Below are 26,658 nucleotides of genomic sequence, written 5' to 3'. Positions count from 1 at the left end.
TGTCTTCTTGCCCCTGGGTCCTTGAGAACCAGTCTCGGGAAGCAGTGAGTGTACCTGTGTGTGCCTGTGGGTTAGATTCTAGTGCTGGGGGATGGCAGCAGGTTTGCCGAGACAGCAGAGGGGAGACCCAGATGGCCGGCTCTCATACCGTACCCTAGGAATTCTAAGAAATGCTAAACCGGGGTTCTAGATCTCCCCTCTGATGTCTCTGCATACCCACTAGCATCCCCCAGGGCTAGAATCTTACCCCCAGATAAACGCTGGTATGCTTTATTGCCTACCCAAGGGCCAGAAGTCAAAAACAATGGCTAACATGATCTTCCTCTGCTCAAAAACCTTCAGTGGCTCCCCATTGTTGCCAAATTAAATCCAGACCAGCACCCTTGTGTCAAGGCCTGGCTAGCTTTGGAACTCTTTTTTTTTTTTTTTTTAATTAAAGATTTTTATTTATCTGATAGACACACAGCAAGAGAGGGAACACAGCAGGGGGAGTGGGAGAGGGTGACGCAGGCTTTCCGCCAAGCAAGGAGCCCGACACGACACTCAATCCCAGGACCATGACCTGAGCCAAAGACAGACGCTTAACGACTAAGCCACCCAGGTGCCCCCAGCTTCGGTACTCTTATACCCACCTCTCCATGATGCTCTGGGCTGTGCTGGGTTCTGACAGCCTGATGGCTCCACACCCCTTCATTCTGTAACTGCCATCCAAACTCCAACCCAGCCCTCAGGACCCACCCCAAATGCCCGATCACTGAAGGAGCTCCCTGACAGTTCACTGTTCTGACCTGAGAGCCCTTGGCTCTACCTCTTTTGGAATATGGAGTCTAATTTGCCATTTCTGAAAATTGCCCGTGTATGCCCTGCGTCTGCCCCTTGACAGAAAAGTCCGTATCTTACTCATGTTTGTGTCCTCTGTTGTGCTCTGAACAGGGACATGCGCAGAGCATGTGGGAAGGGGCAGAGTGGGTCTAGAGGGCGAGCTGGAGGACACCTGGCATACCATGGAGAGAACCTTCGTGAAGACTATGACCAGACCCTTAGTCGTGTAGTCAGTAAATATTTTCTGGGCTCTTCCCATGCCAGTGATTGTACCAGGCACTGGAGTCACAGCTACACGGACGCCAATGCCCTTGCTGGAATGTGACTTACGGATGGGAAGGGAAGATGACAAAAATGCAGGGGAGAAATTACTATAGAACATAATTTCAGACAATGCTAACCACTCTGATGAGAATAAAGCAGAAAAGGGGTTAGCGGGCAATGGGGTTATTTTACACTAATGAGTGTGTTTTTTAGTAATTTTAAAATTTGGTAATTTTAGTAATTTTAGACTAATGAGTGTGTTTGGTGTCTATGGGACAGTCACTGGCTGGACACTGAGAAGCCCTTGGGAGCTCCCGGGGAGAAGCGCCCGACCCCTGGCACAGAGCTCAGAGACAGCTCTGAGCACCGGCCTTCTCCAGCACCATTGTGGGCAGTCTAGGAAGAGGGGCCCCCAGGCAGAGTCAGCAGCTGTCCCCACCACTGGCACATGGGGAGAGGGTGGGGCCGGGACTGGCTGCTGTCCAGCGCCTGATTTATAAGACATCTCCTCTGATTCTCCCCAACACTGGCATTACCAGCAAAACTAATTCCCTCATTTGGGCCTTTATAATTGCATCGCGAGTGCTTATTTCCGTGATGGACAATACTGGCAGAAGTGTAATTTTCTTCTGCTGACAAAAAGGAAAAAAATAAATACGTATGGTGGGGGAAATTCCAAAGGTTAAGACAAGGTGAGCCTACAGTGGGGAAATGGCCAGATTTCCAGACTGGCCAGGTCTGAGTCAGAAATGCCCATCCTTTCTTGGCTATGGGGCAAAGGGAGGGTAAGATTGTGCCCCGTGCCATCTCCCTTTGAGTACATCTGTGAACAATACACTGTGCCCAGCGTTTCCCCCACCTTATTTCATTCCATCTTCCTGACAGCCCTACCCTGGTGGTAGGGGGACTAGAACCAACATTATCCCCATTTTACAGATGGAACTGAGGCTTAGAGAGGTCAATCAACTTGTTCAAGGTCAAATGACTACAGTACAAGATATGAGCTCACCCGTGCTAGTAACCACTCCCCTCCCCACCTGCCCCTGTAGGTGTGGCTAGGGGTTCAGAAGAGTTCAGCCATGAGATCAAGGGTGCCTCTACCAGGTCATTGTCCTTCCCCTCTAGAAGCCAGATGGGTCCCCACAGGCAGTCTCTGTCTAGCCATAATGGCTCTGCCCCAGCCTCTGCCTGGAAGGGGTAGGCTCTGGCACCTCTGGCCATGCCCATTAGCAGAGGAAGCAGGGGTGTCTGTTTGTGGTTTCCCAGGAGGCAGATCCTCAGCCAAGACCCTTGGCCCTCAAATAAGAACTCCCACCCCCGGCCAAGCTTGGTCTTGGTATGTGCATGTGGCTCAGGACCTAGACTGGGAGAGGCTGTCACCTGCTAAGGTTAGGGCAGCCTAACCGGCTGTGGGCACCCTTCCCAACACACCCAGATCTCTTCACCCAGCACCCCCGGATACAGCGCTCCCTTTAACTTGCATGCCGGGGCTCTGTGCCCAGCCCAACTCATCACGACCTCTCACACTCACTCCCAGGACCCCACCGCTTCACAAGTGGTCAGGTCCTGCCCTCTCCTGGACCCATCCTAAGGGCTCCTTTCTGACCCAGCCTATTTTCACGATGAGCCCTCACCATCTCCCACCCTCTTCCATTTTTTTGTTCTGGGCCAAGGGCTTGTCTTGCCGACACACTGCCCCCATCACATATGTCTACAACTCTCTACTGTCCCTCTTAATAGCCTTGCAGTGGCCCATCACGGACGCTGGGCCTTGGGCCCCAAGCTGACTCCTGCCTGCTCTGGCCTTCTCCAGGGTCTCCCTCTGAACTGCCACCCACTGGGAGCTGCCATATTCTTGTTTTTTTTTTTTTAAAGATATTATTTACTTATTTGACGACGGAGATCACAAGTAGGCAGAGAGGCAGGCAGAGAGAGGAGAAAGCAGGTTCCCTGCTGAGCAGAGAGCCCAATGCAGGGCTCCATTCCAGGACCCCAGGATCATGACCTGAGCCGAAGGCAGAGGCTTTGACCCACTGAGCCCCCCAGGCGCCCCGGGAGCTGCCACATTCCGACAGCGCTGATCCTGCCCTAGGGACAGATGCCCTCCTCTCACGGTTTCAAACAGCCTGTCCACCCTTCTCTATAGTCTGAATGTCCTGTACTTGTATCCTCTCTCCTCCTGTGTCCTCATGCTTCCCCACCCCTCCCTCCCTCCCTCCCTCTCTCTCTCTCTCTCTCTCTCACACACACACACACACACACACACACACACCCCTGTCTCTCTTCCTTTCCCTGTGGCTCCGGCAGCCTCCCAAATATGCCTGTTCTCCTGCCTCCCATAGAGATTTTCCTCTCTGTCTGGCCCAGGCGAAACCCGTCCCACACACAATCTCACACACTTGCACCAACCCCCCCTCCCCGCCCCGCACCCTAGTTACAGCCCCTGTGGCCCCTCCACACCCCTTCCCCGCCACCTGTGTGCCCTTCCCTGTGGGCTGGCAGCAGGCACTCACTCAATCACTCTGCGCCAGCGCCCGCACCCCAGTCACGCATGCTCGCCCAGACACCCCGCACGGGGCTTCTGCTCTGAAGCAAGGCGGGCCCAGCTGCCTCCCCAGCAGCCCTGGGTCCCGGCAACGGTGGCAGGCGGCGGGTGCCGGCGAGCAGTTCTGCTCCCGTGCACATATCTGCAGAGAAGGGCACATGGTACAATTTGTTCAGGAAACAATAGCAATGTTTGACATGTCATAAGGATTGATGGAGCAGAAATTTACATGGGAGAATGCATTTTTAAACAGCTCCACGGAGCCCCTGTGCTTTGCTGGTAATGCTTTCCACATTCATCATTCGCTGAGCCTCTCTGAATAACTCCTTAAACTATGGGAGATTAACGGCTCTTCTTGCAAGCTCTGGGAGGCTGGTGTGGCCGGTGGAAGGCAGGAGGGACTCCGTGGAAGGAAGCCAGGAGCCCAGAGGCCAGGTGACCTCCACTTGGCCGGATCAGGCCCATGAGGCCTGGTCCTCTCCCGCGCTCCCGCGCTCCCGCCCGTGGCGCTCTGTGAGAGGATTTCTGGTTCTTTCTAGGATATAAGGCAGAAGCCAAAGGCCATGAAGTATTTAGTCTGTCCCACACTTCTGGGGAAATGCTGGGTGTTATTCAGTTTTGCTCGTCCCCAAAGAAGGAAGCTGGGGCTGATGGGTGAGTGTGTGGTAGGTGCTAGGTGGGCAGAAAGGTTTGGCTGGACTTTGCTGCTCTGAGCACTTTCACAGGAGTCCTGGCCAAGGGGATGGTCACGCTCCCCGGAGGAGAGAAAATGCTAGTGGCTCTAGGGAAAATGCTGTGTAGGGGAGGAGAAGGGAGTGTGACCAGGTGGGTAGTGGCACCAGGGAGTGAACAACAGGGTGCAGGAGAGATCTTGGGGATACTGTGGAGCCTAGGAAGAAAAATATATTTAGGAAAGCTCCTGGGTCCTGCTCGTGGCTTTCTGGGCATATAGGAGGCCTTAGGACAAGAAGGTGCCGCTGGGGAGCCTGGGTGTGGGGACAGAGGCTCAGAGCACAGGGGACAGTGGAGTCCCTCTGCGGGGGGGGGGAGTCACCAAAGGGAGGACCCAGCTAGAGGTGGGAAAAGGGAAGGGGGCCTTTCCTCCCTTGTGTCCCATTATGGAGGGGGATGGACAGCCGCAAACTCCTTGACGCATGCCCACGGCAGACTGCCTCACCATGGCGGTGACGCACAGAGGTCCTGAGGATCTCTCAACACTGTCTTCCTCGCAGCCACTGACAACCAAGTATTGTACACGTCACGCTTAAGCCTTTCTGTGCCTCGAGGCTCAGAATGCGCTTCTCCCCGGGAGGCACCGTACAAGACCAGGCGCCAAGGGACTCACGAAGGATTTGGGTTAAGGACTCATGAGCATACCAACAAAACGGCAGCGTGTGATCTGGGTTCTGGTCCAGCTTCTGCTGCAACCATCTGGCTGCGGGACCCCACGTGAGACAGTGGGCTTCAGGGCCTCCCGACCCGTCTGCCTCTTTCACTCTGGCACCAGCAGCCCGTCCTCCGTCGGGAGCCAGACTGATGTAAGGAGAACCCACGGGCCAGCTTAGAAGGCTCCCAGGGCACTGAAGACAAAATCCAAACTGTCTTCCATGACCTTGGGGACGGCCAGTCTCAGCAGCCCCCGACCTCCCCTCCGAGCCATGTCTGGATCACTCTGTTCCTGCCACCCAGTCTTCAGGCTTCTGCCATGACAGCCTCGTGCCTGCCTCATAACCCTTGCACTGCACTGCCCTGGGCCAGCAGTATTCCTTCTCACCTCCGAGGGCTCAGCTAACAGGACCCGGTGACATCTGGAAAAGTTCACTCAGCTGCCCGCTTGCTGCTGCGTGTGCTAGAAGCTGGGGAGGTCACGGTGGCCAGTAGTGGGGAGAGGCCATGGGCTTGGACCGGGGTGGTCAGGGTCATGCTGGGAACGGGCAGGACTCAGCTGGGGCGGATGGGTCAGGCTCGTGGCCTGGCCGGATGCTGTGGGGAGAAGGGCCTGGTTTGGGCAGGAACATTGGGGTGAGCGTTCACCGGCTATCTCCTCCCACAGACTGAAAGCTTTCTGAGGGCACGACCTATCCTGTTCTGACACACGCCCCACGGCCCACCACAAACCGTAGCAGAGTGAAGAAATTATATGTGACAAGGTCTTTCCTACCAGTGACAAGCCAGGAGTCCCCGGTCCTGAGCAGATGTACTTCTGAGCAGGCAAAAGGGTGCCAGAAGGATATGATAGAGTTGGGGTAGGGTGGGAAGAAGGAGAAAGAGAGGAGGGAGAAAGGGGGAGGATAGGAGGAGAGAAGGAAAAGGAAGGACAGAGAAGGAAGAACCATCACAGAAACAGGTTTCCAAGCCTCAGCTTGCGCATCTGTAAAATGGGCCTGATAACAGTACCTGCCTCTCGGGGTCATCTTGAGGATTAAAGCAGGTGTTGCATATAAGGCGCTTAGATCAGTGCCTGGAAGGGGGAATGGCTTCCAGGGGAGTGGCCATTAGTTTTTATACCCCCAATTCTAACCACTCTGGGACCTCTGTAGGCCAGGGGCAGGTGGAGGGGACACAGCCCTGCAGGAGCCCTCCTTCTGGCCCCGGCCCCAGGTAGGAAGGCATCTGTCACCTGCGGCAGCGGGAGGAGGATGAGGATGGGGCTGACCAGGGCTCTCCAGGTGCGAGGGGTGCCCGGCTTGTTTGTTCTTGCAGACACGTTGTTGTTCTCAGGTTCCCCCACCCCCTTCTTTATTCTCTTTATTTTAAAACCTGGAAATAAAAATTGATGGGGAGCAAATTGCTCTGGCCAGCAGTTCTGTGCTTAAAGGAGTCTCCCCGGGAAAGCAATTACGGGATGTCAGAGGCCATCAGTGCGGCAGGCCACTGCTGGCACCCAGGGCCTGGGCAGGAGCCAGCATCTGGGGAGATGGAGGCCCCCTGACTGACAGAGGCACAGGGATAACCGAGATCACCGCCTTGCCGAGCCTCGCCAGCCCATGGGCCTGGCACTGCATGAAGAACTTCACACAATTTGTCCTGAATCCTTAAACCCACCAGCAAGATGGGGAGCACAGTCCCATTTTACAGACGAAGCGGTTTCAGCTGATCATAACTAAAAAACCAGTCAAAGCTGCTCAGCCTGGTCTTGCCCACATTCTATTCCCATTCCTGCTCTGTGAGATGAGTATGATGCTGCCCTCGTTCTACGGATGTGGAAAGTGCCCAGCTGGTGGAAGCTTCCAGCACCACACACAGCCCCTTGCTGCTCACCTCTGTGTGGAAGAGGCTGCTTTACCAACAGGACCTGAGCTTCTCTTGGCCTGTAGGTTTGTCTCTCAAGGAAGCAGCTGGCATGTTGGGGTACCCACATCCCCAGAAGCTGACCTCCCTCAGTGGGGACTGGAGTTGATGAATCAGTAGCCCAGCCTCCCGGCTATGAGGTGGACTGGCTCACCTCTGCCCTCGGATGTCTCAGTGGACAGAGCTCCAGTAGTCCCTCAGGGTAAGTGGCTTCACAGCGCCCCTGTCTGTGACCTCATCTCACTTCCCAGCCCCGAGTTACCTGGGGCCGCCTCTCCCAAGTAAACTGCCTGCCGGTGAGGCCTGTCTCAGGGTCCGTGTCTGGGAGAGCCAGGTCTCAGACACAGGCTGGGGGCTGGACACACGCGGCGAGCCAGACAGTCTGTCCCTGTCCTCACAGCTGCCAGCGGCTTAAGGTCCCACAGCTGGTCCCTGGCAAAGCTGGGATTTGAACCCTCCTCTCTCTGGCATTCACACACACAAAACAAAAAGGGAAAAAAATTCAGTTCCTGACCCTTCTAAATTGGTCCATTTCCTATGCCCTTGGGTTTGAGGAGGACTCAACGAAGTGACTTCAAAAAAAATCACATCTGACCATGAACAAGGAAAACTGGGATACAGAAAGCCATTTTCTGGAGGTGCAGGAGGGAGGGTAGCTGGCTGCTCTGGGGTGAACGAGACATTCACAATCAGAAGGGACGCAGGGCCTCTCTGGGGCCAGTTATCAAGCTGGGATTCTGTAGTAGAAGCTGAGAAGAGGAGGGTACCAGAGAGATGTGGGGCCAGACACTGGGGCTGAGGCTCAGTTAAGAGAGACCTTCTGTGCAGAGGAGATGGAAGGAGGGAAAAAAGACAGTCTAATCAGCCCCCTGGGGGGTGCAGTCAAACCATGGCTCCCCCATTACCAGAGTTCGCTACACCCCTGCCCTCCCGCTGACCCTCTCTCCTCCCTTGCCCCCGTGGGATCCGTGGAACGCAATAGGCAGCCCCAGGTCTCTGGAGAAGGCAGGGAGAGGTACCTGGGCAGGGGCTGGTCCCATCCATGCGCCAGGACGTGTCCTCACCCCAAGGTGACTCAGAGCCCAGGTGGCACGCCCCCCATGCCTGCTGCCATTGGCAGGCCCTGATTGGGCCGGCATGTGCTGCTCGCTAATGAACCGTATTGATTCCACATTCTCTTGTTGTCTCCCTAAATGGCAAGCCACACATCTGATAGATTAAATACCCACATGATTGCCCGCCTGACATCTCCATCACTCCGCCTGCGGGTCCCTAATGAATTTTACAGCCCCACAACGACAGAAGAAATTAAGGTCAAAGTCCGACACAGGAACTATAAATCACCTGTGATCTGAGACCAGCAGAGGCCTGCAGCCCTAGCCCTCACTCACCTGGGCCGGTTCAGCCCGGGGCTTGATGGCAAGATGGTCACATTCAGTGAGTGCCTGAGAAGCAGCCCCCACTCACAGACATTTGGGTTCCCTCTCTCCCCTGCCCACCTCACCTCCAGGAGTCAGAATGTTTTCACAGAGGGAAGCTCCCTCGTAGGAAAGCAGCCTATCTCCTTTACAAAGACTTGTTTCCCAAGATGTTCTCAAAATATGTTGATCACACTGATCTAACAATGTCCCCAGAACAGGGAAAGGGATGAGCAGCATTCCCTCCATTTTGCAGATGAAGAAGCTGAGGCTTGCACAGAAAAGGGGCTTGCCCGGGGTCATTCAATTAAGCTGAAGATCTTTATCTTCCAGACCTGAAGTTTACTGGTCTTGTTACAAGGGGAGCATTGAGGGATCTTTTATCCTAGTCCTGTTTCTTCTCTTGGGTAGGGAGTACCAGTTACAGGTGGCTGAGCTGGTAGAGGGAGTCCTGGCCTTGGATTCAGCTTGGACATTGGCCGACCAAGCTCAGCATGTATCTTGTCATACCTCTGGGCCAGGGAGGGATTCGGTTTCTGTGAGGAGGCTGTGTTAGTTCATGGTGAAGGGAAAGGACATTGGCATTCAAGAAACAAGGGTTCATGCCTTAGCTCTGCTCCTTCCACAGGTATGGCCTCAGGCAAACACCCAACTTCTCTGAATCTCAACGCTCTCATTTCTAAAACGGGGAGGCTAATTTCTACCTCACCAGGGTGTCATGGGGATTCAACAAGGTAACACACATAGTTGCTGAGCTCAGTGCCGGACATGTGATAAGAGTACCTGTCATTTGTTTAACACCTGTTCTGTGTCAGGCACTGGGCTAAGTGCTTTATGTATATTATCTCATTGAAGTCCCACAACAAATTCATAAGGAACGAACCTCATCACCATTTTCCAGAAGAGAAAGCTGAGGCACATGACAGGTTATTCAGCAGAGACTCAACATTCATGATCTCTTTTTCAAATGAACAAAAATTATTATTTTTAGGTGGTATAACACTATCTGCCTAAAATACTAGATTGGCCAGCTTCCTTTGTAGACAAGCACGACCATATGACTACGTTCTGGCTAAGGAGGTGAAAGCAAAAGTCTGCAAGATATTTCTAGGAAGTCTTCTCAAAAGGGAAGGAAAGTACCCTTCTTTGTGTCCTTCATTCTGCAGCTTAGAATGTGGATATGATGGCCAGAGCACTAGCAACCACTTTGGACCAAGAAGATGAAGGCCAAATCTTAGAAATGGGGTAGAGAAGAGAGCTTACAGGAGCCGCCCAAGGCTGCTCACCTCTAAATTCCTTTTGCATGGGAGAGAAATTCACTTTGATCTTGTTTAAGAAACCATTTGGAGGAGTATCTGTGACTGGTAGCTGTATTGGATCATTGCTGATACAAGTAATATATTCAAAGCCAAGTAGCTCAGAAATGGCAGAATCAGGATAAACTTGGGTGGTTTAAGTCTGGAACTTAGGGTCTTCACCACCCTGCCTCCTGTAGTGAGCACTTGAGGAACACGAGATAATACCAAAACATCATCATCATCATCATTGCATAGTAAAGTAGGCGAGGCTTCTCCTAGAGATGTTCAAACTTGCATTAGTTAGTCATGAAATCAATTGAGTGAGTCATGACTAGTGTTTTTAAAAATGAAATCTGGTGGAATAAAATAGAACATACTAAATTGAAAACTGTAAGACGTGATGGAAGAAGTTGAAGAAGACTCAAACGGAAAGACACTCCGTGCTAATGGGTTGGAAGAATGACTATTGTTAAAATGTCCTCACTACCCAAAGCAATCTATGGATTCCATGTAATCTCTATCAAAATTCCAGTGGCATCCCTCTCCCAAGAAATAGGACAATTGTAAGACTTACATGGAATCACAAAAGACCCCACACATCCAAAATCATTTTGACAATGAAGAACAAAGCTGGAGGCATCATGTGCCCAGATTTCCAACTGTATAGTAAAGCTATAGCAATGGGAAACAGCAGGACACCAGCATAAGAGCAGACATATAGATCAACGGAACAGAACAGAGAGCCCAGAAAAAAACCCACACATATATGGTCAACTGATATTTGACAAAGGAGCCAAGAATACTCGATGGAGAAAAGACAGTCTCTCCAGTGAATGATGCTGGGAGCACTGGACAGCCACACGCAAGAGAACGAAACTGGACCACTGCCTCACACCATGCACAAAAATTAACTCGAAGTGGATGAAAGACTTGCATGCAAGACCTGAAACCCATAAAACTCCTAGAAGAAAACACAGGTGGTAGGTATGGGGATGACATTTTGGATCTGACTCCAAAAGCAAAGGCAACAAAAGCTAAAATAAACAAACAGGACTACCTCAGATTACAAAGCTTCTGCACAGTCTGGGAAGCCACCAAAAAATGAAGAGGCAGCCTCCTGGGTGGGAGAGAATAGGTGCAATTCACAGATCTGATAAGGGGTTAATATCCAAAATATATGGAGAACTCCTGCAAACTCAACAGCAGAAAAAGGCCTGATCGAAAGAATGGGAGGAGGACCTGAGTAGACATTCTTCCATAGAAGACATACGGATGGCCAACAGACCCGTGCAAAAGTGCTCAGCATCACAGATCAGCAGGGAGATGCAGATCTAAAAACCACCACGAGCTCACACCTCCCACCTATCACAATGGCTGTCGTCGCCAAGACAAGAAACAAATGCTGGTGAGCACGTGGAGGAAAGGGAACTCTGTGCCCTTCTGGAGAGAACATAAACTGGTGTGGCTTCTCTGGAAAACAACATGGAGGTCGCCCCCACATTGAACGTAACCTAGAAATACTGTCTGATCCGGCAATCCCACGTCTGTGTGTTTGTCGAGAACAAAAAGAAAACACTAACTTGGAAAGACACATGCACCCCCACATTCACTGCAGCTTTATTTGCAACAGTCCACATAGCGAAGGAACGCAGGTGTCCACCCACAGGTGGATAAATAAGGAAAACGCGGTGTATGTTTATGATGGAGTATTACCTGGTCATGAAAAAGAAGGAAATCTTGCCATTTGTGACAAGGATGGACCCTGAGGGCATTATGCAAAGGGAAATAAGTCAGAGAAAAACAAACTCTGAATGATCTCACTTATAGGTGGAACCTTAAAAAAAAAAAGACCCAGCTCACAGACACAGAGACTAGACTGGCGTGGTTGCCCGAGGTGGGGAGTGGGAGGAGGGCAGAGCAGGGGAAGGGGATCAAAAGCTAAGAAGTTCTAGTTATAAAATAAATAATTCAGAGGATGTAATGTACAACATGGCAATTATAGTTAATATCACTGCATGGTACATTTGAAAGTTACTGAGAGTAAACCTTAAAAAGTTCTCATAAAAAAGCCCCCAAATCTAGAAAATGACACTAGAGTATGCTATTACCTGGGGTCAGGAAGTCCTGTTTCTGTTCTAGATACGGATGTGTGTGTGTGTCCTGGGTATGAAGTTAGATGTAGTATTTATTATGGATTATCATAAAAGAAAGTTTGAAAGACATTGACCCAATGGGCATAGGGACTTTGATGCACTCCAGAAAGCAGCTGGCGGGAACAGCAGCCATGGTTCCTCCTACAGGGATAGGGATTATGCAGCAAGAATAAGCCACCCCAAATGCATAGGCTCCACTCAACTTCTCCCTAAACTTCTCTGGGCCTCCACATCCTCTGCCTTTCTCCCCCAGCTGCTCTGGGGACAAGTCTCAGGCCGAGGCCTTGGGGGCTGCTCCGAGCCCGTCCTGCCCAAATCATCCCATCCCAGGGCCCATAACCTTCCCAGCCCAGGGCACAGGCAGACTCTGTGCGGGCATTTGGCTGACTGCGTTTATGAACTCATTCTGCCTTGGCCACTCTAAAAGCTACCTAATGTCCCTTGGCCCAGGGGGTCCATTTTCTCTGCTCTGGTGTTCTGTGAGCAACTGCCTGAGCAGGAACAATCAGCAGCTAGCCCTGCAAAGGGGGACCCTGACAGGCAGAGTGCAGGGGACCGCAGGCTCTGGGCGCAGGCGGTCACACGCTGTTAACACAGAGGGCCTTAGAGAGCATCCAGCATGACCCCTTCGTTTTATAGTTGAGGACACCGAGGTCCAGGAAGCTAGGATGTGCTCAAGGTCATCCGGTAACAGAAGAGCTCCTGCATCCTGGGCCCACGCCCCGTCCATCTCTGGGGACTCCAACAAGAGGCTGGAGCCCAGTGTGGGGTGGCCCCTGATGGAGACCAGCAAACAGGAGAGGGACCAATCGGACAGACCCAGGTTTGAATCCTGGCTTGGATGCTCACTAGCTAGCTGACCCAGGGCCCATGCCTGACCTCTCTGTTTCTGTTCAAGGGGCAAAGGTCAGTGGCAGAGCGGCTCTCGTCAAGGATGGGGGATTCTGGAGGCACCCATGAAGGAGGGTTCGAGGGCTTGACAGGCGATGGGGGCTTTCCATCATTTTGCCAAAAGTCAAGTAGCTGAGTGACTGAATGACCGAAAATGATCAGACCTTAAACGAGCTCCAGGGTGATCACTGCAGGGGCAGGGTTGGGGGGCAGGGGCAGCTGTCCATCCTCATACCTGCCCTGCCATGAAGGGCTCCTTCCAGAAGCCCTGGGGGGTGGCGGGCGGACGGCAGCCGGCTGGGTGCTCTCTGTCTGTCCTTAGTGCCTGTCCTACCTCTCATCCCATGCCATTTTGGTTTTACGGATTGATATTTAGATTAAAAAGATACACACAGCCCAGGAGCACTGAGGCCTGACAGACAGAGGAACTCAGACCCGTCAATCACAGGTTCCTCCAGCACCACACTGCACTGGCCCCGACAACTGGAGATGAACGCAAAAGTAGCTAGAAGGGGTCCGGAAGTACAGCCTGGACACACCCCAAATGTGGGAGGGCGTGGCTGGCCAGCTTTTGGGTGGGGGCTGGGGTGATGCGCGTGCACGTGTGTGTGTGTGTGTGTGTGTGTGTGTGTGTGTTTCACCTCCCTCTTCCCCTCCCCAGGCTGCAGATATTCAATTTTCTTTTAAATGGTGGGGAAATTGGAAGAGATTTTGTTCCGTTTAAGCACAGCTGGAGTCTCAGGTCTCAAGGGACTGGAGAACAATGAGATCAATTAAGATGCCTGCAGTGAAGGGTGTCAGGAGGGGGTGGGGAGGGACATTGCCAGGTTGTGGGTTGGGGGCCGGGGGCCCTTTTCAAGAAGGGAAGGTAGAAGAGGCAGCCCAGGCCTGGCCAGCAGTCCAGCTTTGGCTCTCCCCTGTCTTGACCTGCCCATCTCCATTGGGCTTTGCTCGTCGTTGGGTCATGTTATCTCCCAGACTTACTAATAATTCATGTTAGCAATTTCTGTCACCAGCCTTCTACGCTGATAGAATCCAGTTGAACGGATGCTATTGGAAGCAGGGAGAAGGCCACCATTCTAGAACAGCGCGGAGAGCCCTGGACACTTGGCGGGCAGCAGGGTCTGGAATGGCTACCAAAGCCTCGGCGATGCGGGGGTTGGGGGGGGCTTGGACCACAGCCCCTCCACCACCACATTGTCCCGCAGCACTTCAGAGATGGAAGATGAAACTGAAACCCAGGGAAAGGAAGCTATTAGCCTGAGGGCAACCTGCTGGTAAGAAGCTAAGACAGGACTCCTACACGGTGTCTGCCCACCTGGGCACTGGCCAAAGCGCACAGCCCACCTGGCGGGCAGGTGGAGAGAAAAACAGGTGAAGGACCTTGCTGGGCCTGGGAGGAATGGGAGAGCCAGGGCCCAGACGGAGTGGGAGCTCGGCTATCACCTCTCGCCTGCTCTCCCAGCCTCTGCCTGGGTGCCTTCCACGCCCTCGATTTTCCCCACCCCAACCTCAGCCTATTCCCCAGATGGCCATGCCCGTGATCCATCGGGTCTCCCTGTCCTGTCCATTCACCTCCCAACGGCCTCTCCTCCACCTACACCCCCAGGCTCTTGTCTCAAAGTCTTTCTCTGCATCTCCCTCAGCCTGGGGCAGCTCTTTCCCAAATTCTACCTGCCTCTCCCTTCCTTCAGGCCTCTACGCATGGTCACCTTTTGTGAGAGGTGTGTGTCCCCTGACCCCCTTGGAGCACACAGGGACACTGCCACCCCTCATGCCCCCTGCCTGCCCAGCTCTATTTTTCCCTATGACACTCCCCCCACTTGACACACACTGTGCTTACTAGCTCATCCTGCCTCCTGCCCCTGGAATGTGTGGGGATGTTTGTCCCGCTCACTGCTGTCATTCTAGGCCCCTGATAAACCGTCACCGGATAGAGGATGGTAGTTGCCTCTGGGACACCCCCTGTACCTCGGAGAGCATGAAGTGATGCTCGGTGAGGGACAGTGGGTTAAGGCTTCTGCAGTGGAGACTCAGGGGTTCACAGAGGGCACCGCACTCTGCCCTGCAGCAGCCAAGGAAGCAGAGTCAGCTCTTGCTCACCTGTGTGCAGAGCCAGGCTGAGGGGCTGCGTGCATTTCAGCCTTGACCTTGCAATTACATGCCCTGATGAGACAGGCAATCCTGGACTCCGGTGGCCCTTGTCCCTCCCAGCCTTTGTTCCTGGGCTGGGGTCTGTGACCCCAGATTCTGCTTGCTCCAGGGAAGTTTCCAGTGCAGTGGGGAAGAAAGGATACGAGCCACGAAATCCCTGAGCAGTGAGAACAGCCACGGAAAAGGAGGTGCAGGGTACACAGGGGAGCTGGGATGAAGGGGTATTGAATTGGAGCTCTGATTCCAAGACACCCACATTTGTGTAAATGCTTTGACATTCTGTCTATTGAGAGCTGGGGGTGTCTCCATCCCCTGCCCTTGATGTTCATGAACTTGCTTGGGGGACTCACTATAACCAACGGAAGTCAGAGTCAAGGACCAGGTGAACTTGAGGCTAGGTCAGAAATGGCCACATAGCTTCCACCTGGTCCTCTTGGGACACGCTTTCCCCAGAGGCCTCCTCTGAGGTGCTCCCTCTCAGAATGCCTACCCCACGGGGAGAGGCCGTGTGTGGGTGCTCACGACAGTCAGGCTGAGCACCAGGCACCGGATGGAGGTGCCTCCAGCTGCTGGAGTCACCCCCAGCCCCAGAGCTGCAGAGAAGGACCCCCTTGCTGAGCTCTGTCCATGATGTTGACCTGCTTAGCCTGTGAGGATCAAAAAACAGCTGCTTCATGCGGCCAAGTTGGGGTGGTTTCTGATGCAATAGAAAGTGGAGCAAGCTCTGAGGGTCCCCGCTCAGGGCCCGCCACCAAGCAAGCATGAGCAGAGTATGTCAAGTGTGGGGACGCATGTAACCAGCCGAGAAGGGCGTGCCTGTGGGTGGAGAATGCTAAACTCCCATGGCCAGGACAAGCTCTGTCATTTGCAGGGCCCAGTGCAAAGTGAACACAAGGGCCCCTTGTTCAAAAATTAAGAATTTCCAGGCAGTGACAACAGGGTACCAGGCCAAGGGTGGGGCCTTCTGAATCCAGGTCCCTGAGAGCGTGCCCAGGCCACACATATACCCTCTGGTCACATCTGCCTGCCTCTGAGCACACTGCTGGCCGGGCTTGGTGCTGAGTGCCTTCCCACGCTGTCCCCATCTATTCTCACAGCAGCCCTCCCCAGTAGGACCTCTCAGCACACCTGCCTAGGTCAGAGACAACACAGGCTCAGTGGCCTGTCAAGGGCCCCTCTTGGCAGAGCTGGACTTGCACATAGGCTGAAGAGTAGAGGGTAGCCGTATCGGGGTCCCTGAAGGCCACTGGTGATAAAAACCACTGTGGACCACTGTGAGCCCTTGACCCACAATGGGGTCTCCCAGCAACCTTGCCCTCTGTGTTGGGGAGGTGCTATTTTGCTCACCTGATGGGAAAGAAGCCAAACCTGGAGGAGGAGAGGCCAGCCCATAGCAGAACTGGATTCACAACCCTGCCCAAGATGTTACCAGTCTCCCGGGACAGGCTGGGAAGAGGGGCAGGGAGGAGAGAGCGGAACCATGCCTGTCAGCCCCCACAAGGCCAAGGAGCCAAGGGGCAGCACCCTGCCCCTGGGTGGGGTGCACCCAGTCATGGTACTTACATGTCTCTTTCTTGCTTTGATTTCTACACCTAGAGAATCTTATCTTGTCTGACAGTCCATTTTCTGCCCATTCCTGCTGTGCCCTAGCTCTCTGGAGCAGGGACAGAAGGCTCTGGAGGACAGTAAGATCTGCCCTGGGAGTAACCTCCTTCCCAACTGCTGCTCCTTCTGGGCATCCTTCCCCGATGGAGTTAATGAATCTAGGCACATGATCCCCCTATTGTGGGAGGCCAGGCCGGCTCACTGCACACCCCAGGTACAACGTCTCTCAGCAGCCTCCCAAATGCCTGCCTGCCATAGGCCACCAGGATGGAATAGGTACAAGAATGGAGATTGTCTACTACAGGATTTTTTCAGTCAGAACAGCAGCCCCATGGCTATATTCAGGGTGAGTGGCAATGCAGGACCAAGAGAAAGTGCTAAACCCTGTCCACATCACCAAAATAAAACTCCACCACTCTACATAGAACACCACCCTCTCTATATTCTAGCCACAGGGCCTTTGCACATGCTCTTCCCTCTTTGTCCAGTGTGCTTCCCTCCCCTTACTCATCTGTTAATGCCTACTCAATTGCTAATTCCTCAGGGAAGACTTCCCTGACTCCAGTCAGGGTCAGGTGTTCATTGTTACAGGTGTTCATTGTTCCCTAATAACAAGTAATAACATCATAACAAGTAATCATTAAAGATAACATCATAACAAGTAATAATTAAAGATTCATTTCTTAATATTAACTCACGCTTCCCCAGACTGTAAACTTCATGCAGACAAAGATGCACATTACCATGGTCCTTAGGGCCACATGCCTGGTGCACACTAGGTATTCAAAAGACGTTTGTTGGATGAACAAATGATTGGAGTGCTTTCTTACTGCTCAGGAAAAACTGCTGGGCACCAAGTACCAATTGGACAGGCTGCAGGCCTGCCCCAAGCCCAGGAAGAAGACACTCCAGAGTCTTAACACCTAACTCTTGTCAGGTCGGGAGGCAGGATGGGAAGGCAAGAATCAGAGCAGCCCAAGGACAAGAGAGGGGGACAAACCACACAGCCTAGAGGATGGGGATCCCCTGACAGTATATGGGAACTTTTATAAGTGTTCATGAACACAGATGTGTATGTTCTAACACATGCCCCCAAGCACATGGAGCTGCACACACATTGTGTATGGCATGCGCGCACGCGCGCGCACACTCACACACACGTGTCTATGCCCTCCCAAACAATGTAGGTGCATGTGCACCTGCACATCCCTCCCATGCATGGTCACCCTCCAGAGGACTGGCTCTGATGAGCACGATGTCTATCCTGCTCCTCCTGACCTCCAGCTCCGGGCTGCCTTGGGTGAAGTGCTCTAGTCTCCCTGACTTGGTCTTCTCCTCAGTGCAAGGAGCTCCCCCACCTCTGACCCACCAGCGCCTGGGGCCCTACAGAACTGGACATTCACCTGACAATGCCAGAGGATCTCGAAGGGCTCACGTATCACCCAGAGACACAAGGCCTGGAGCAGCCCCGCAGCCTGTCCACCCGGGTTCTGCAGAGAACGCTCCAAAGCTCCTCTCTTTCCCCTCTGCTCTGAGCATAACTGAAAGGACAAGCTCAGTGGTCCAACACAGAACCTTCTGGCAGGGCAGCCCTGGTTGGCTAAGAGCCTACAGCTCAGGGTCAGGCAGTGTTCTGGTGAATTTCAGCTCGATCACTTGTTAGCCCTGGGGCCCTGAGCAAGCTGTGTGTTACTTAACCTGAGCCTCCATTTCCTCACCTGTACGGTGAGAAGGATGGCACGTGTGGGGGGTTAGAAACAGTGCATGTGAAGTGCCTGTTTCTAGCCAGGCTCACCGGGGACAGCCACACCCTCAGAGGTCAGCTCAAGGTCTGGAAGGGGCATTGGACACGTCTTAGTCCATCTTGCCCATTTTACAAATAAGATGCAAAAAGAGAAGCAGTTTCTGCCCTCGCCACCCAAGGTTGGCCAGGACAAGAGTCGGTGGTCAAGGTCAAGCCTCTGTACCCTGGGTCCCCACTCTGTCTCATCCACCACTGGGCATTCCTTTTGCTGTAACTGGTGGTGGGTGGGGGGGCTTAAGGGCCTCAAAACCTGGGCTGGGGGAGGTCAGGGAGGGGCAAGGGTCCAGCCCTCCGACCCGGGTGGGAGACCAAGCTGGAGATGATGGGCTTTCTTCTCTCAGCTTCCCCACTCCTGTCAGACTGCTGCCTCCCCGACTAGGATGGATAACGAGCCCACAGAGGCCAGGCCGGTGCCAGGTGGGGGCTGGGGAGGACCCTCACAGCAGGCTCTGCCTTAGCCCTCGGTGCAAATTAAAACATTTTCCTTTTCTTCATAATTTTTTTTCCTGACACAACTGCCCATGAAACATTTTAATAACATTCTAGAAAAGGTCATGGAGAAGGAATTTCACAGTCCCTGAGCAAGCAGCTATAACTTCAGCTCCTCCTGCAGCAAAGGAGGTGGAAAGATCAGGCTGACCCTGGAAAATGGGGGGGGGGGCTAGGGATGGGGAGGCCAGGTCAGGCTGGCAGGGTGCCAGGTGTGGCCACAAAATACACTCCCAGCTAGAGCCCTGGAAGCACCCTGGAGGAGACTGGGAGATGATGGTGGGTAAGCAGGGCTGCCTAGGGGGAGCTCCTGCACCCAGCATCACACCTCTTGACAGCAGCCTGAGGTCTCATGCCCATTCTGCAGATGAGGAAATGGAGGTCCTCAGACTGACGTGGATGGACTGGCACACAGCGAAGGCAAGGAAAGCAGGACCCCCAGTTCCCCGGGAGGTTCTGGGCTCTCGTAAGCACACAGCCCGGGTACTAGAATTTATTATTGGGTTAAACAGGCTTTCGTGTTTGCACAATCCGACAGCCCTAGGGCCAGGGGGTTGAGAAGGAGGTGGGCAAGCCTTAAATAGATGCAGTGACTAGAGGCTGACCAGGGGAGAGACACTCAAAGGAGGCTAGATGCATCCACTAAACAAGCAGAGAGGAACTGGAGAAGGGGTGTGGGTGGCAGGCAGGGGCCGTTGTGAGCACCTGCTCCCCACTGGCGGCCCCAGAGCAGACTGGGCTGAACCCACTGTCCTTGGCACCAGCAACTGGTCACCAGCCAAGAGGTATGTCCTAGGTTCCGCAAACCTTCCCCAGGGCCACAGGAACTTGGGACTGCAAAGTGAGACCACCATCTCCAGCAAGAATACCGGGGAGAAAAAAAAAAAAAAAAAAAAAAAGAATACCGGGGAGAAGTCCCTGGGCACCCACCAAGACGGACACCTGGATTCTTTGCCATGTGGTCCCCGGCCTGCTGGGGCCCTGAAGTCCAGGCTGCCTGGGTGTCCTTCACCCTGATGTTTGAAGATGGCTGGGGGAGGGGGGCTGCAGACACTCTTTGGGTCCAGAAGGCCAAAGTCTCCGGCACTTGCTCTCCAGCTGGGCCCCTAGAGGTTGCAAGAGGATCCACAGGGGGGCCCCCAAGCACCAGGTGGCAGATTACGAGGAGCACTTTGGTGGAAACTGGGCAAGCAGGCAGGGAGGGAAACAGCCACAGTAGACTTAGTGTTTATGTCTGAGGGCCCGCCTAGCTGAACATCTGTTTGAAATATTAATAACTGTCAGATGGGAAGGGCCTGGGGCTCAGTACAGTTTCACACCATCTGTCGGTAGAGTAAACACACTTCAGAACAGTGGGCCTGGGATTAGCAGGCGATGGCTTGGAGTAAGAACGGAGCAAGATATGGCAGCGAGGACCCCGAGCCCTTCCATGTGGGCAGAGAAGAACAGCAGTGAGCTCAAATCTATCACAGGTACTGAGCACCTACTAGGCATATGGGCTGAGCTTACGTAGCAACATGTCTGCTGCTTTGATCTGCCAGACAAGCAGTCCTCTTTGCTCTGCTAACAGAAGCCCCTTCCGCACAGTCCCTTCCCCACTTCTAGCCCACAGAGTTTTCATGGAGTGGACCTAACCCCTGGCTCCACCAGCAAGAGTGTGACCCATCTCTGGGAGATGAGGATCAAGATGATGGGCTCCAGCATGGCCCAGCAAGGAGACTCAATTGTGGGACTTGTGCTGGAACTAATGAAAAAGATGACTGTTTTCCCACTAGGGTTGATACATTGGTAAGAAGCAAGCCTGGGGGTGTTGGTGTCCCTCTCGGCCAATGTAAGAAAAGCAGAGCCTGATGCTAAAGTCAGATTCTCACTAATGGAGTGCCTGGGTACAGCCATGCCTGATATCATTTATACTTTCATTTATAAGAGCTGACACGCTTTTGGCTTGAACCACTTAAGAGTTTGTGTCCCTTGCCAGCAAGGGTACTGAATGATACGAATGGGACACTGGAAGGGCCCTTTGTCAAAGTCCCAGCCAAGGGCAGCTGGGGATGGCCAGGCACCCTCAAAGAGTCCATTCTTCCCTGGTGCTTAGAGGGACGGTGGCCCTCCTCGGAGATGGCTGCCCTCATCCCCACTAGAGGGCATTTCCAGGGCTCCTGGCTCACCTAGACTCAGTTCCTCTCAGGGACAAGGCAGGATACTGGTGTTCTCTTCCCACATTGTTGCCCAGACCCTGGGAACCCCATCATAAAGACTCCAGAGGTTTTAAGACACAAACACCACAGCTTCTAGGGCTCAGGCACACCGCCTTCCCTGACTGCCCATGTTTCTTGGCCCATTCCCTCTGGCTGCCTCCCTGTGGTCTTCCCCAGAGCTCAGTGGCCCAGTGAAAGAGCAGGACTCACCAGGACTGTCAGCACAGAGGTCCCCACGGTGACGTTCTCGTACAAGCTGACGTTGTACAGCGGCTGGCTGAAGATGGGCCGGTTGTCATTCTCGTTGATGAGGGTGATCTTCACCTTGGCGTAGCCCACGTGGTCAGGCACGCTCTCGTTGGCAAAGAGCTGGGTGTGCAGAGCAGGGACCCAGGTGAGCTCTCGCATGCTCCCGGAGCCTTGTCCCCCTAAGTCCCCCTGGGGTCTTTGCAGGTCCAAACCCAGAGTTCCTGTCTGAGTCAGTGCCTATCCCAGGTGTGTGCTGCTGGGAGTCTCTCCATCAGGGACTGGAAGCCAGGATGGCTGCGGATTCTGCTGGGGCCTGGGCCGGTGGGGAATTGGGCAGTGAGGCTCCTTATGGGTCTCAGGGGCTGTGACCATGTCTGGTAAATTGCTACTCAATTCCCAGACATTTCCTTATCCTCCTTGTAAAGGGAGGCTCAGCCCAGCCCCTGCCATGGGCTCTGTGGGCTTCCTGGAGTTGGACCCATAGGGGAAGAATGGGGAGAGCTGGAAGGGGGAATTTCAGGAGATGGTGTCACCCTCTGACTCCCCTGAACGCCCCCCACCTGGCGAAGAAAAAGGGAGAGGGGCCTTACATCAAAGTCGTAGCGGTCCACAGTCTCGTAGTCCAGGGGGATGGCCACCCGGATGCGGATGTCTGCTTTCCCTTGGACAGAGGTGGGGGAGATGATGAAGTGCTGGGAGTTGTTCCCCACCAGGTACACCTCGAACATGCTGTTCAGGCCCTGGGGCAGAATGGAGAAGAAACCAGTCAGAAGGGGCTTAGGAGGCCATGGGTCTGGAGCAGAGTGGCTTTGGTGGAGGTAGAGAAGGGACAGGGTCCGTAGCGGGGCTTGCAAGCACCCCACCCGAGAGCGGTCTGGCCTCCTGTGGGTGACCCCGGTCTGGCTCTCAGACCCTGCCTCCTGCCCATGTCCAGGCCCACTGGAAGTCTCCGCCAGTTCTTTTTGCCTTTGTTATGCCTTCAGACGCCCCAAATATCCCTTCCAGATGGTTTGGTTCATTTCCCATCTCCTGCTCCCTTCCTCAGTCCCAGTGACCCCAAATGGAGAGGTTCTGTACCTGCAAGACCCAGCAGGGAGACAGGACAGAGGGTAGGAAGGGAGGGGAGAGAAGCAAGTATGTGTCCTTGGCAGACGTGGGCAGGAGAGGGCACAAGGGACAGCGCAGGGTGTGGCTTCCCCTCCCTCCCCCCAGAACGTGTCAATCAGGGAGAACAATGGCTTCCTTACACATGGAATGGGAAGTACTCAAGCAGCTAAATGGTGAAGTGAACCCCTGTGGACCCCCTACACTGTGGCCAGCTAGTGGTGACCTGGAGGACACTGGGTCCTAGGTAGCTAGGAGCTGCCATGTCCTCCAAGGGCTCTGCTGCGGCCCAGCAGCTCAAGTCCCTGGTTTCAGATGGGGTGGGGGCGGGGTGCGTGCTTCACTCCAAGTCAGGTGTTTCTGATCCGTCTAACGGGGCCTGAGCTCACGGCTCAGACACAAAGGGTGTGAGCTCTGCATACTATCCAAGACCTCGTATCCAAAGAACCATTGCTGAAGGTGGGAGACGTGACTTCCTGACTCCCCAGAGTCTGGTCTGCTCAGAGATGGATTCAACTCCCCACAGAGGGTAGCAACCCCCAAATAAGCCTTCTTCAACCTAGGGGGACGGCTTGTGGTTTGTAACCAATCCGTGGAGAACCTCTCCTGACCCTTACTGCAGATGCCACCGGGTTACAGACCTGGGCTGCAAGCGCGGGGGGGGGGGGAATTTCCATCTGCCCATGCTGCTCGCCCCTGGCCCAGTGCCCAGCATAACCCCACCGTGTGCGTGTTTCTTTGGAACTGAGGGCGGGCAAAGGAAGCATGCCTCTCTTCTGGTTGCCCAGGAATGCCTTCCAGAACCTGTTCCTGCTGGGAGGGGAGCAGCCAGGCCATCTGAAAGCCTTTCCTTGCTCAGAGGGGATGGTCCGGGCAAAACTGGAAAGGATAACCCCCAGTGAAGCCTGAGAATTCACGAGATCCTTCCAGCCCTGGGACTGTCCCACAAGTGGTCAAACACATTTGTGGAATGAACGCACATTCACATTTACCCACCAGTCTCTTGAGTTTTTGTTTTTGTTTTTTCTATTTGCAATTACAAATTACCAAAACAGGAACATTGCCAATCTTGGGGTCCAGACAAGCAGCAGGGCCTCCAAAGCCCCCCCACCCAGAGTGGCTCCCGCAGATGGTGCAGGCAATGCTCCCTTGGCTCTGTCAGCTCGTGGAGTCCTCAGTTCTCCCTGGCATGGAATCCATTCGTCTGACGGGAGGCCCAATTAAATGCCCGAAGGGGCACTAATAGCCAAGGCCGGCAGAGTGTGACAGCTCCGAGCAGGTGACACCAACGCCTCTTCCTCCACCACAGGACTTGGAGGCCCGAGAAGGTGGGGGCGGGCTGAGCTGTGCCTGGGCCGATGGAGCCACACCCCCTCCGCAATCCCTCCCCCATGTGCCCACCGCACCGCCCCCCACACCCAGCCCTGGCCCTTCCCAGCCTCACTTACCAAGTTCTGTCAGTGGGAGTCGGTCAAAGGTATGGAGACAGAGAAGGAGCCGGAAAGGCGCGGAGAGGAGGAAGGAACCGGAAAGAAAAGATGGTGAGATCTGAGGTCAGAGGAAGGCAGAGGGGCCAAGTGGATCCTAGGAGCATACCCTGCTTCAGAGGAAGAGCCCCTTTCGTGTCTGAGGGGCCCCAAACCCAGAGGAAGGAGAGGGAAGCAGAGGAAGAGGGTACCAGGGGTCCTGAGCACGCTGGGTCCTCACCCAGAGGGAGGTCGGGAAGTGGGTAGCGCTGCGGGAGAGAGGGATGGGCCACTCTCATCAGGAGAGGACACTGCTATGTCCTACTCCCAGGAGCTTAGACCAAACCTCTGCAGAAAACGACCCTGAGCATGGTCACGTTTCAATCTTCCTAACACAGAAAACGCTAAGACCTGATACATACAGACATGGGAAGTTTTCACATAGTTCTAAAGTGTAAAGGGCACGCTGCGGTCTCCGTGTCCCTGTTGGCCCAGCTGCTGGAGAGCCTTCTCTAGAGGCCACCGCACCTCGTCCAGGGGTCTCTTCCCCAGCAAAGTCAAGCACATATGATGAGCTCCACATATCCGTGGCTTCCCTCCCCCGCCCCGCGAACGGCAGCACTCGGCACGCATCGCTCTGGGTGGGGTTTGGTCCCTGAGAGCCGGGTCGTGAAGGATGTTCCCTAAGTGTACAAACAGGGGCCGATATGAACGACAGCATGGCCCACAGTTACTGGCATCTGCTCTCTGTCAGACACTGTCCAGAATAAGCACAGAATTCTCCTCCGTGGTTGCTGGGGAATGTTGGGTGTCCTCAAAGCCCCAGAGCACGCCCCGGGCAGCATAAACCGACAGCAGAGCAGGGACATGGTGGAAGCTCAAGAAGCCACTGGGTTTTGGCCACTTTTCCTCACCCAGTCCTCTGGGTGGTCCTCTTCCTACAGGCCGTAGGGTGGAAATGAAGGAACACGGGAGCTTGGAAACCTCTCCAGAGGAAATGGAGTACAGAGAGGTTGAGTGAGTCACCCAAGGGTACACAGCTTGTTGGCAGCAAGTGGGGATAAAAGCTGAGGCCAGGGTGCTATCTAGGCTGAGGGAAGTGAGGTCAGGACCATAGGCATTCTCAGAGCAGACTGAGGAGGTGGAGGTAACGCTGAGCTCCCCAGAGTGGAATTTGAGTGAGCGCCAGCAGATGAGGCCAAGCCAGGAAGGCTGCCCCAAGAAGGGGAGTTCTGAACTGGCTTTAGGAACGAAGGGAAAATGAGCTCGAAGAGGAGGGGTTCCATATGGAGGAAGTGGCTTTACACGTGGAACTCTGTCCTTAGCGTGTATCAGAAGCACCTAGAGGCTTTGGTAAGCTACAGACTGTTGCCCTCAGCCAGGACTTGTGAAATTAGAAATTCCTGTGAATTTCTACTTCTAACAAGTTTCAGGTGCCGCCTGCCCTGCCAATTCTGGTCTGGGAGCCACCACCCCCCCCCCCCCGCCATCTCTGCAAAGGCATGGAGCAAGAATGAGGAATTAGTAAGGAGGCAGACTGGGGGCGGATTTGCAAAGGTGTGTGTGGGGAAGAGCTGGCGAGATTGTTGGGATAGTAGGAGGCTGGGGCGTAGGGGCTGCCCATGCTCCCTAGAGAACCACATTGTGCAGCTAGGGCTGTGGAAACACCAGAAGGGGCAGGCAGGAGCTCAGCGGCACCCACAAGAGTCCAGAGGGGTGAATTGGGGAGAGGCACAGTGGGAATCCTCCATCGGATCACCCAGCAAAATCTCCTGGGGGGGGGTCTTTAAAATATCCCCATGCCTAAGCTGTACCCCAGACCAAGCAAATCAGACATGGGTGAGCTGGAGGAGACCAGAACTCTGGACCTCAGAACATTCTCTACATTATTCATTCTAATGTGCGTCCAAGGGTGAGAACCAGTAGGGCAGAGAGGTGCTTCTCCGAGCAGGGCACAGGGACTGGAAGCTGAGCTTTATCAAAAACGTCGTTAGAAATGTATATTTTGGAGGGCACCTGGTTAGCTCAGTGGGTTAAAGCCTCTGCCTTCGGCTCAGGTCATGATCCCAGGGTCCTGGGATAGAGCCCCGCATCAGTCTCTCTGCTTGGCGGGGAGCCTGCTTCCCCCTCTCTCTCTGCCTGCCTCTCAGCCTACTTGTGATCTCTGTCAAATACATAAATAAAATCTTAAAAAAAATAAGAGAAATGCATATTTTGGGCCATGTCCAAATCTACTCTTCGGAAACACCGGGGTTGTGCGGGCAGCACCGTTCAGCCTGCCCTCCAGGTGTCTATTGCTCCCAGGTTTGAGAACCGCCAGGACAGAGCAAGGTAAGGCAGGGAGCAAGCCTGAGAGCAGGGAAGAAGACTGACCAGCGAGGTGTAGTGGGTGAGCCACTGGGGAGAGAAAACTTGTGGAGGTATGGGGGTGGGGGTTGGAGCTGCCACGTGGTGCCTGGACAGAGGACCAGAGCAAGGGATGGAAGATATGCCTGGGAAGTTGGGACTCAGCGCACTGTGGACTCAGCTTGAGTACCTGACCCCTCAGGCCAGGTTTCTGGGTCTCAAGGAATGAGGTCCCTGCCCTTCCAGATTTGCGCAGTGGTCCTGAGAGCCCCCGGGGAACCTTCCTGCTAAGTCTCATTAAATGCTCAGTCTGTCCCTTTCAGAACCTGCCCAGCGGCTAGGTCCTGCTGGGACTTGGCTTGTGACTGTGGGCCCCCTTGGGCTGGGATGTGTGTGTGATACTCACCCAGGTCACCAAAGCGGTGCGGAAACCCGATTAACTGCGGTCCTCTGCCAGGCAGCTCCTGTTTATTAAGCCCTAACTGTGTGCCGCACCGGGACTTAACCAGAATCTTTACGGACATCAACATTCGCACACCCCTTTCTTGGAGAAGGAAAGCG

The 26,658-nt window shown here is 54.1% G+C and overlaps 1 protein-coding gene across 4 annotated transcripts in view; it reads right to left on the bottom strand.

The window, feature by feature from the left end:
- CDH23 (cadherin related 23) overlaps positions 1 to 26,658 on the bottom strand; it is a 355,087-nt gene that overhangs the window by 134,768 nt on the left and 193,661 nt on the right. For 3 of the 4 annotated variants that reach the window (XM_044239712.1, XM_044239715.1, XM_044239714.1), the window contains exons 11-13: positions 23,734 to 23,739; positions 21,772 to 21,921; positions 21,143 to 21,301 (exon numbers count right to left, since the gene is read on the bottom strand). In XM_044239712.1, the coding sequence (XP_044095647.1) occupies positions 21,143 to 21,301; positions 21,772 to 21,921; positions 23,734 to 23,739 (315 nt within the window). The remainder of the gene's footprint in view (positions 1 to 21,142; positions 21,302 to 21,771; positions 21,922 to 23,733; positions 23,740 to 26,658) is intronic. The other variant, XM_044239713.1, reaches the window with a different exon arrangement.

The sequence above is a fragment of the Neovison vison genome, chromosome 2, assembly GCF_020171115.1.
Source record: "Neovison vison isolate M4711 chromosome 2, ASM_NN_V1, whole genome shotgun sequence".
NCBI lineage: Eukaryota > Metazoa > Chordata > Mammalia > Carnivora > Mustelidae > Neogale > Neogale vison.
Note: the sequence above shows the minus strand (reverse complement) of the source record. Positions and strands in the feature narration are given on the sequence as shown.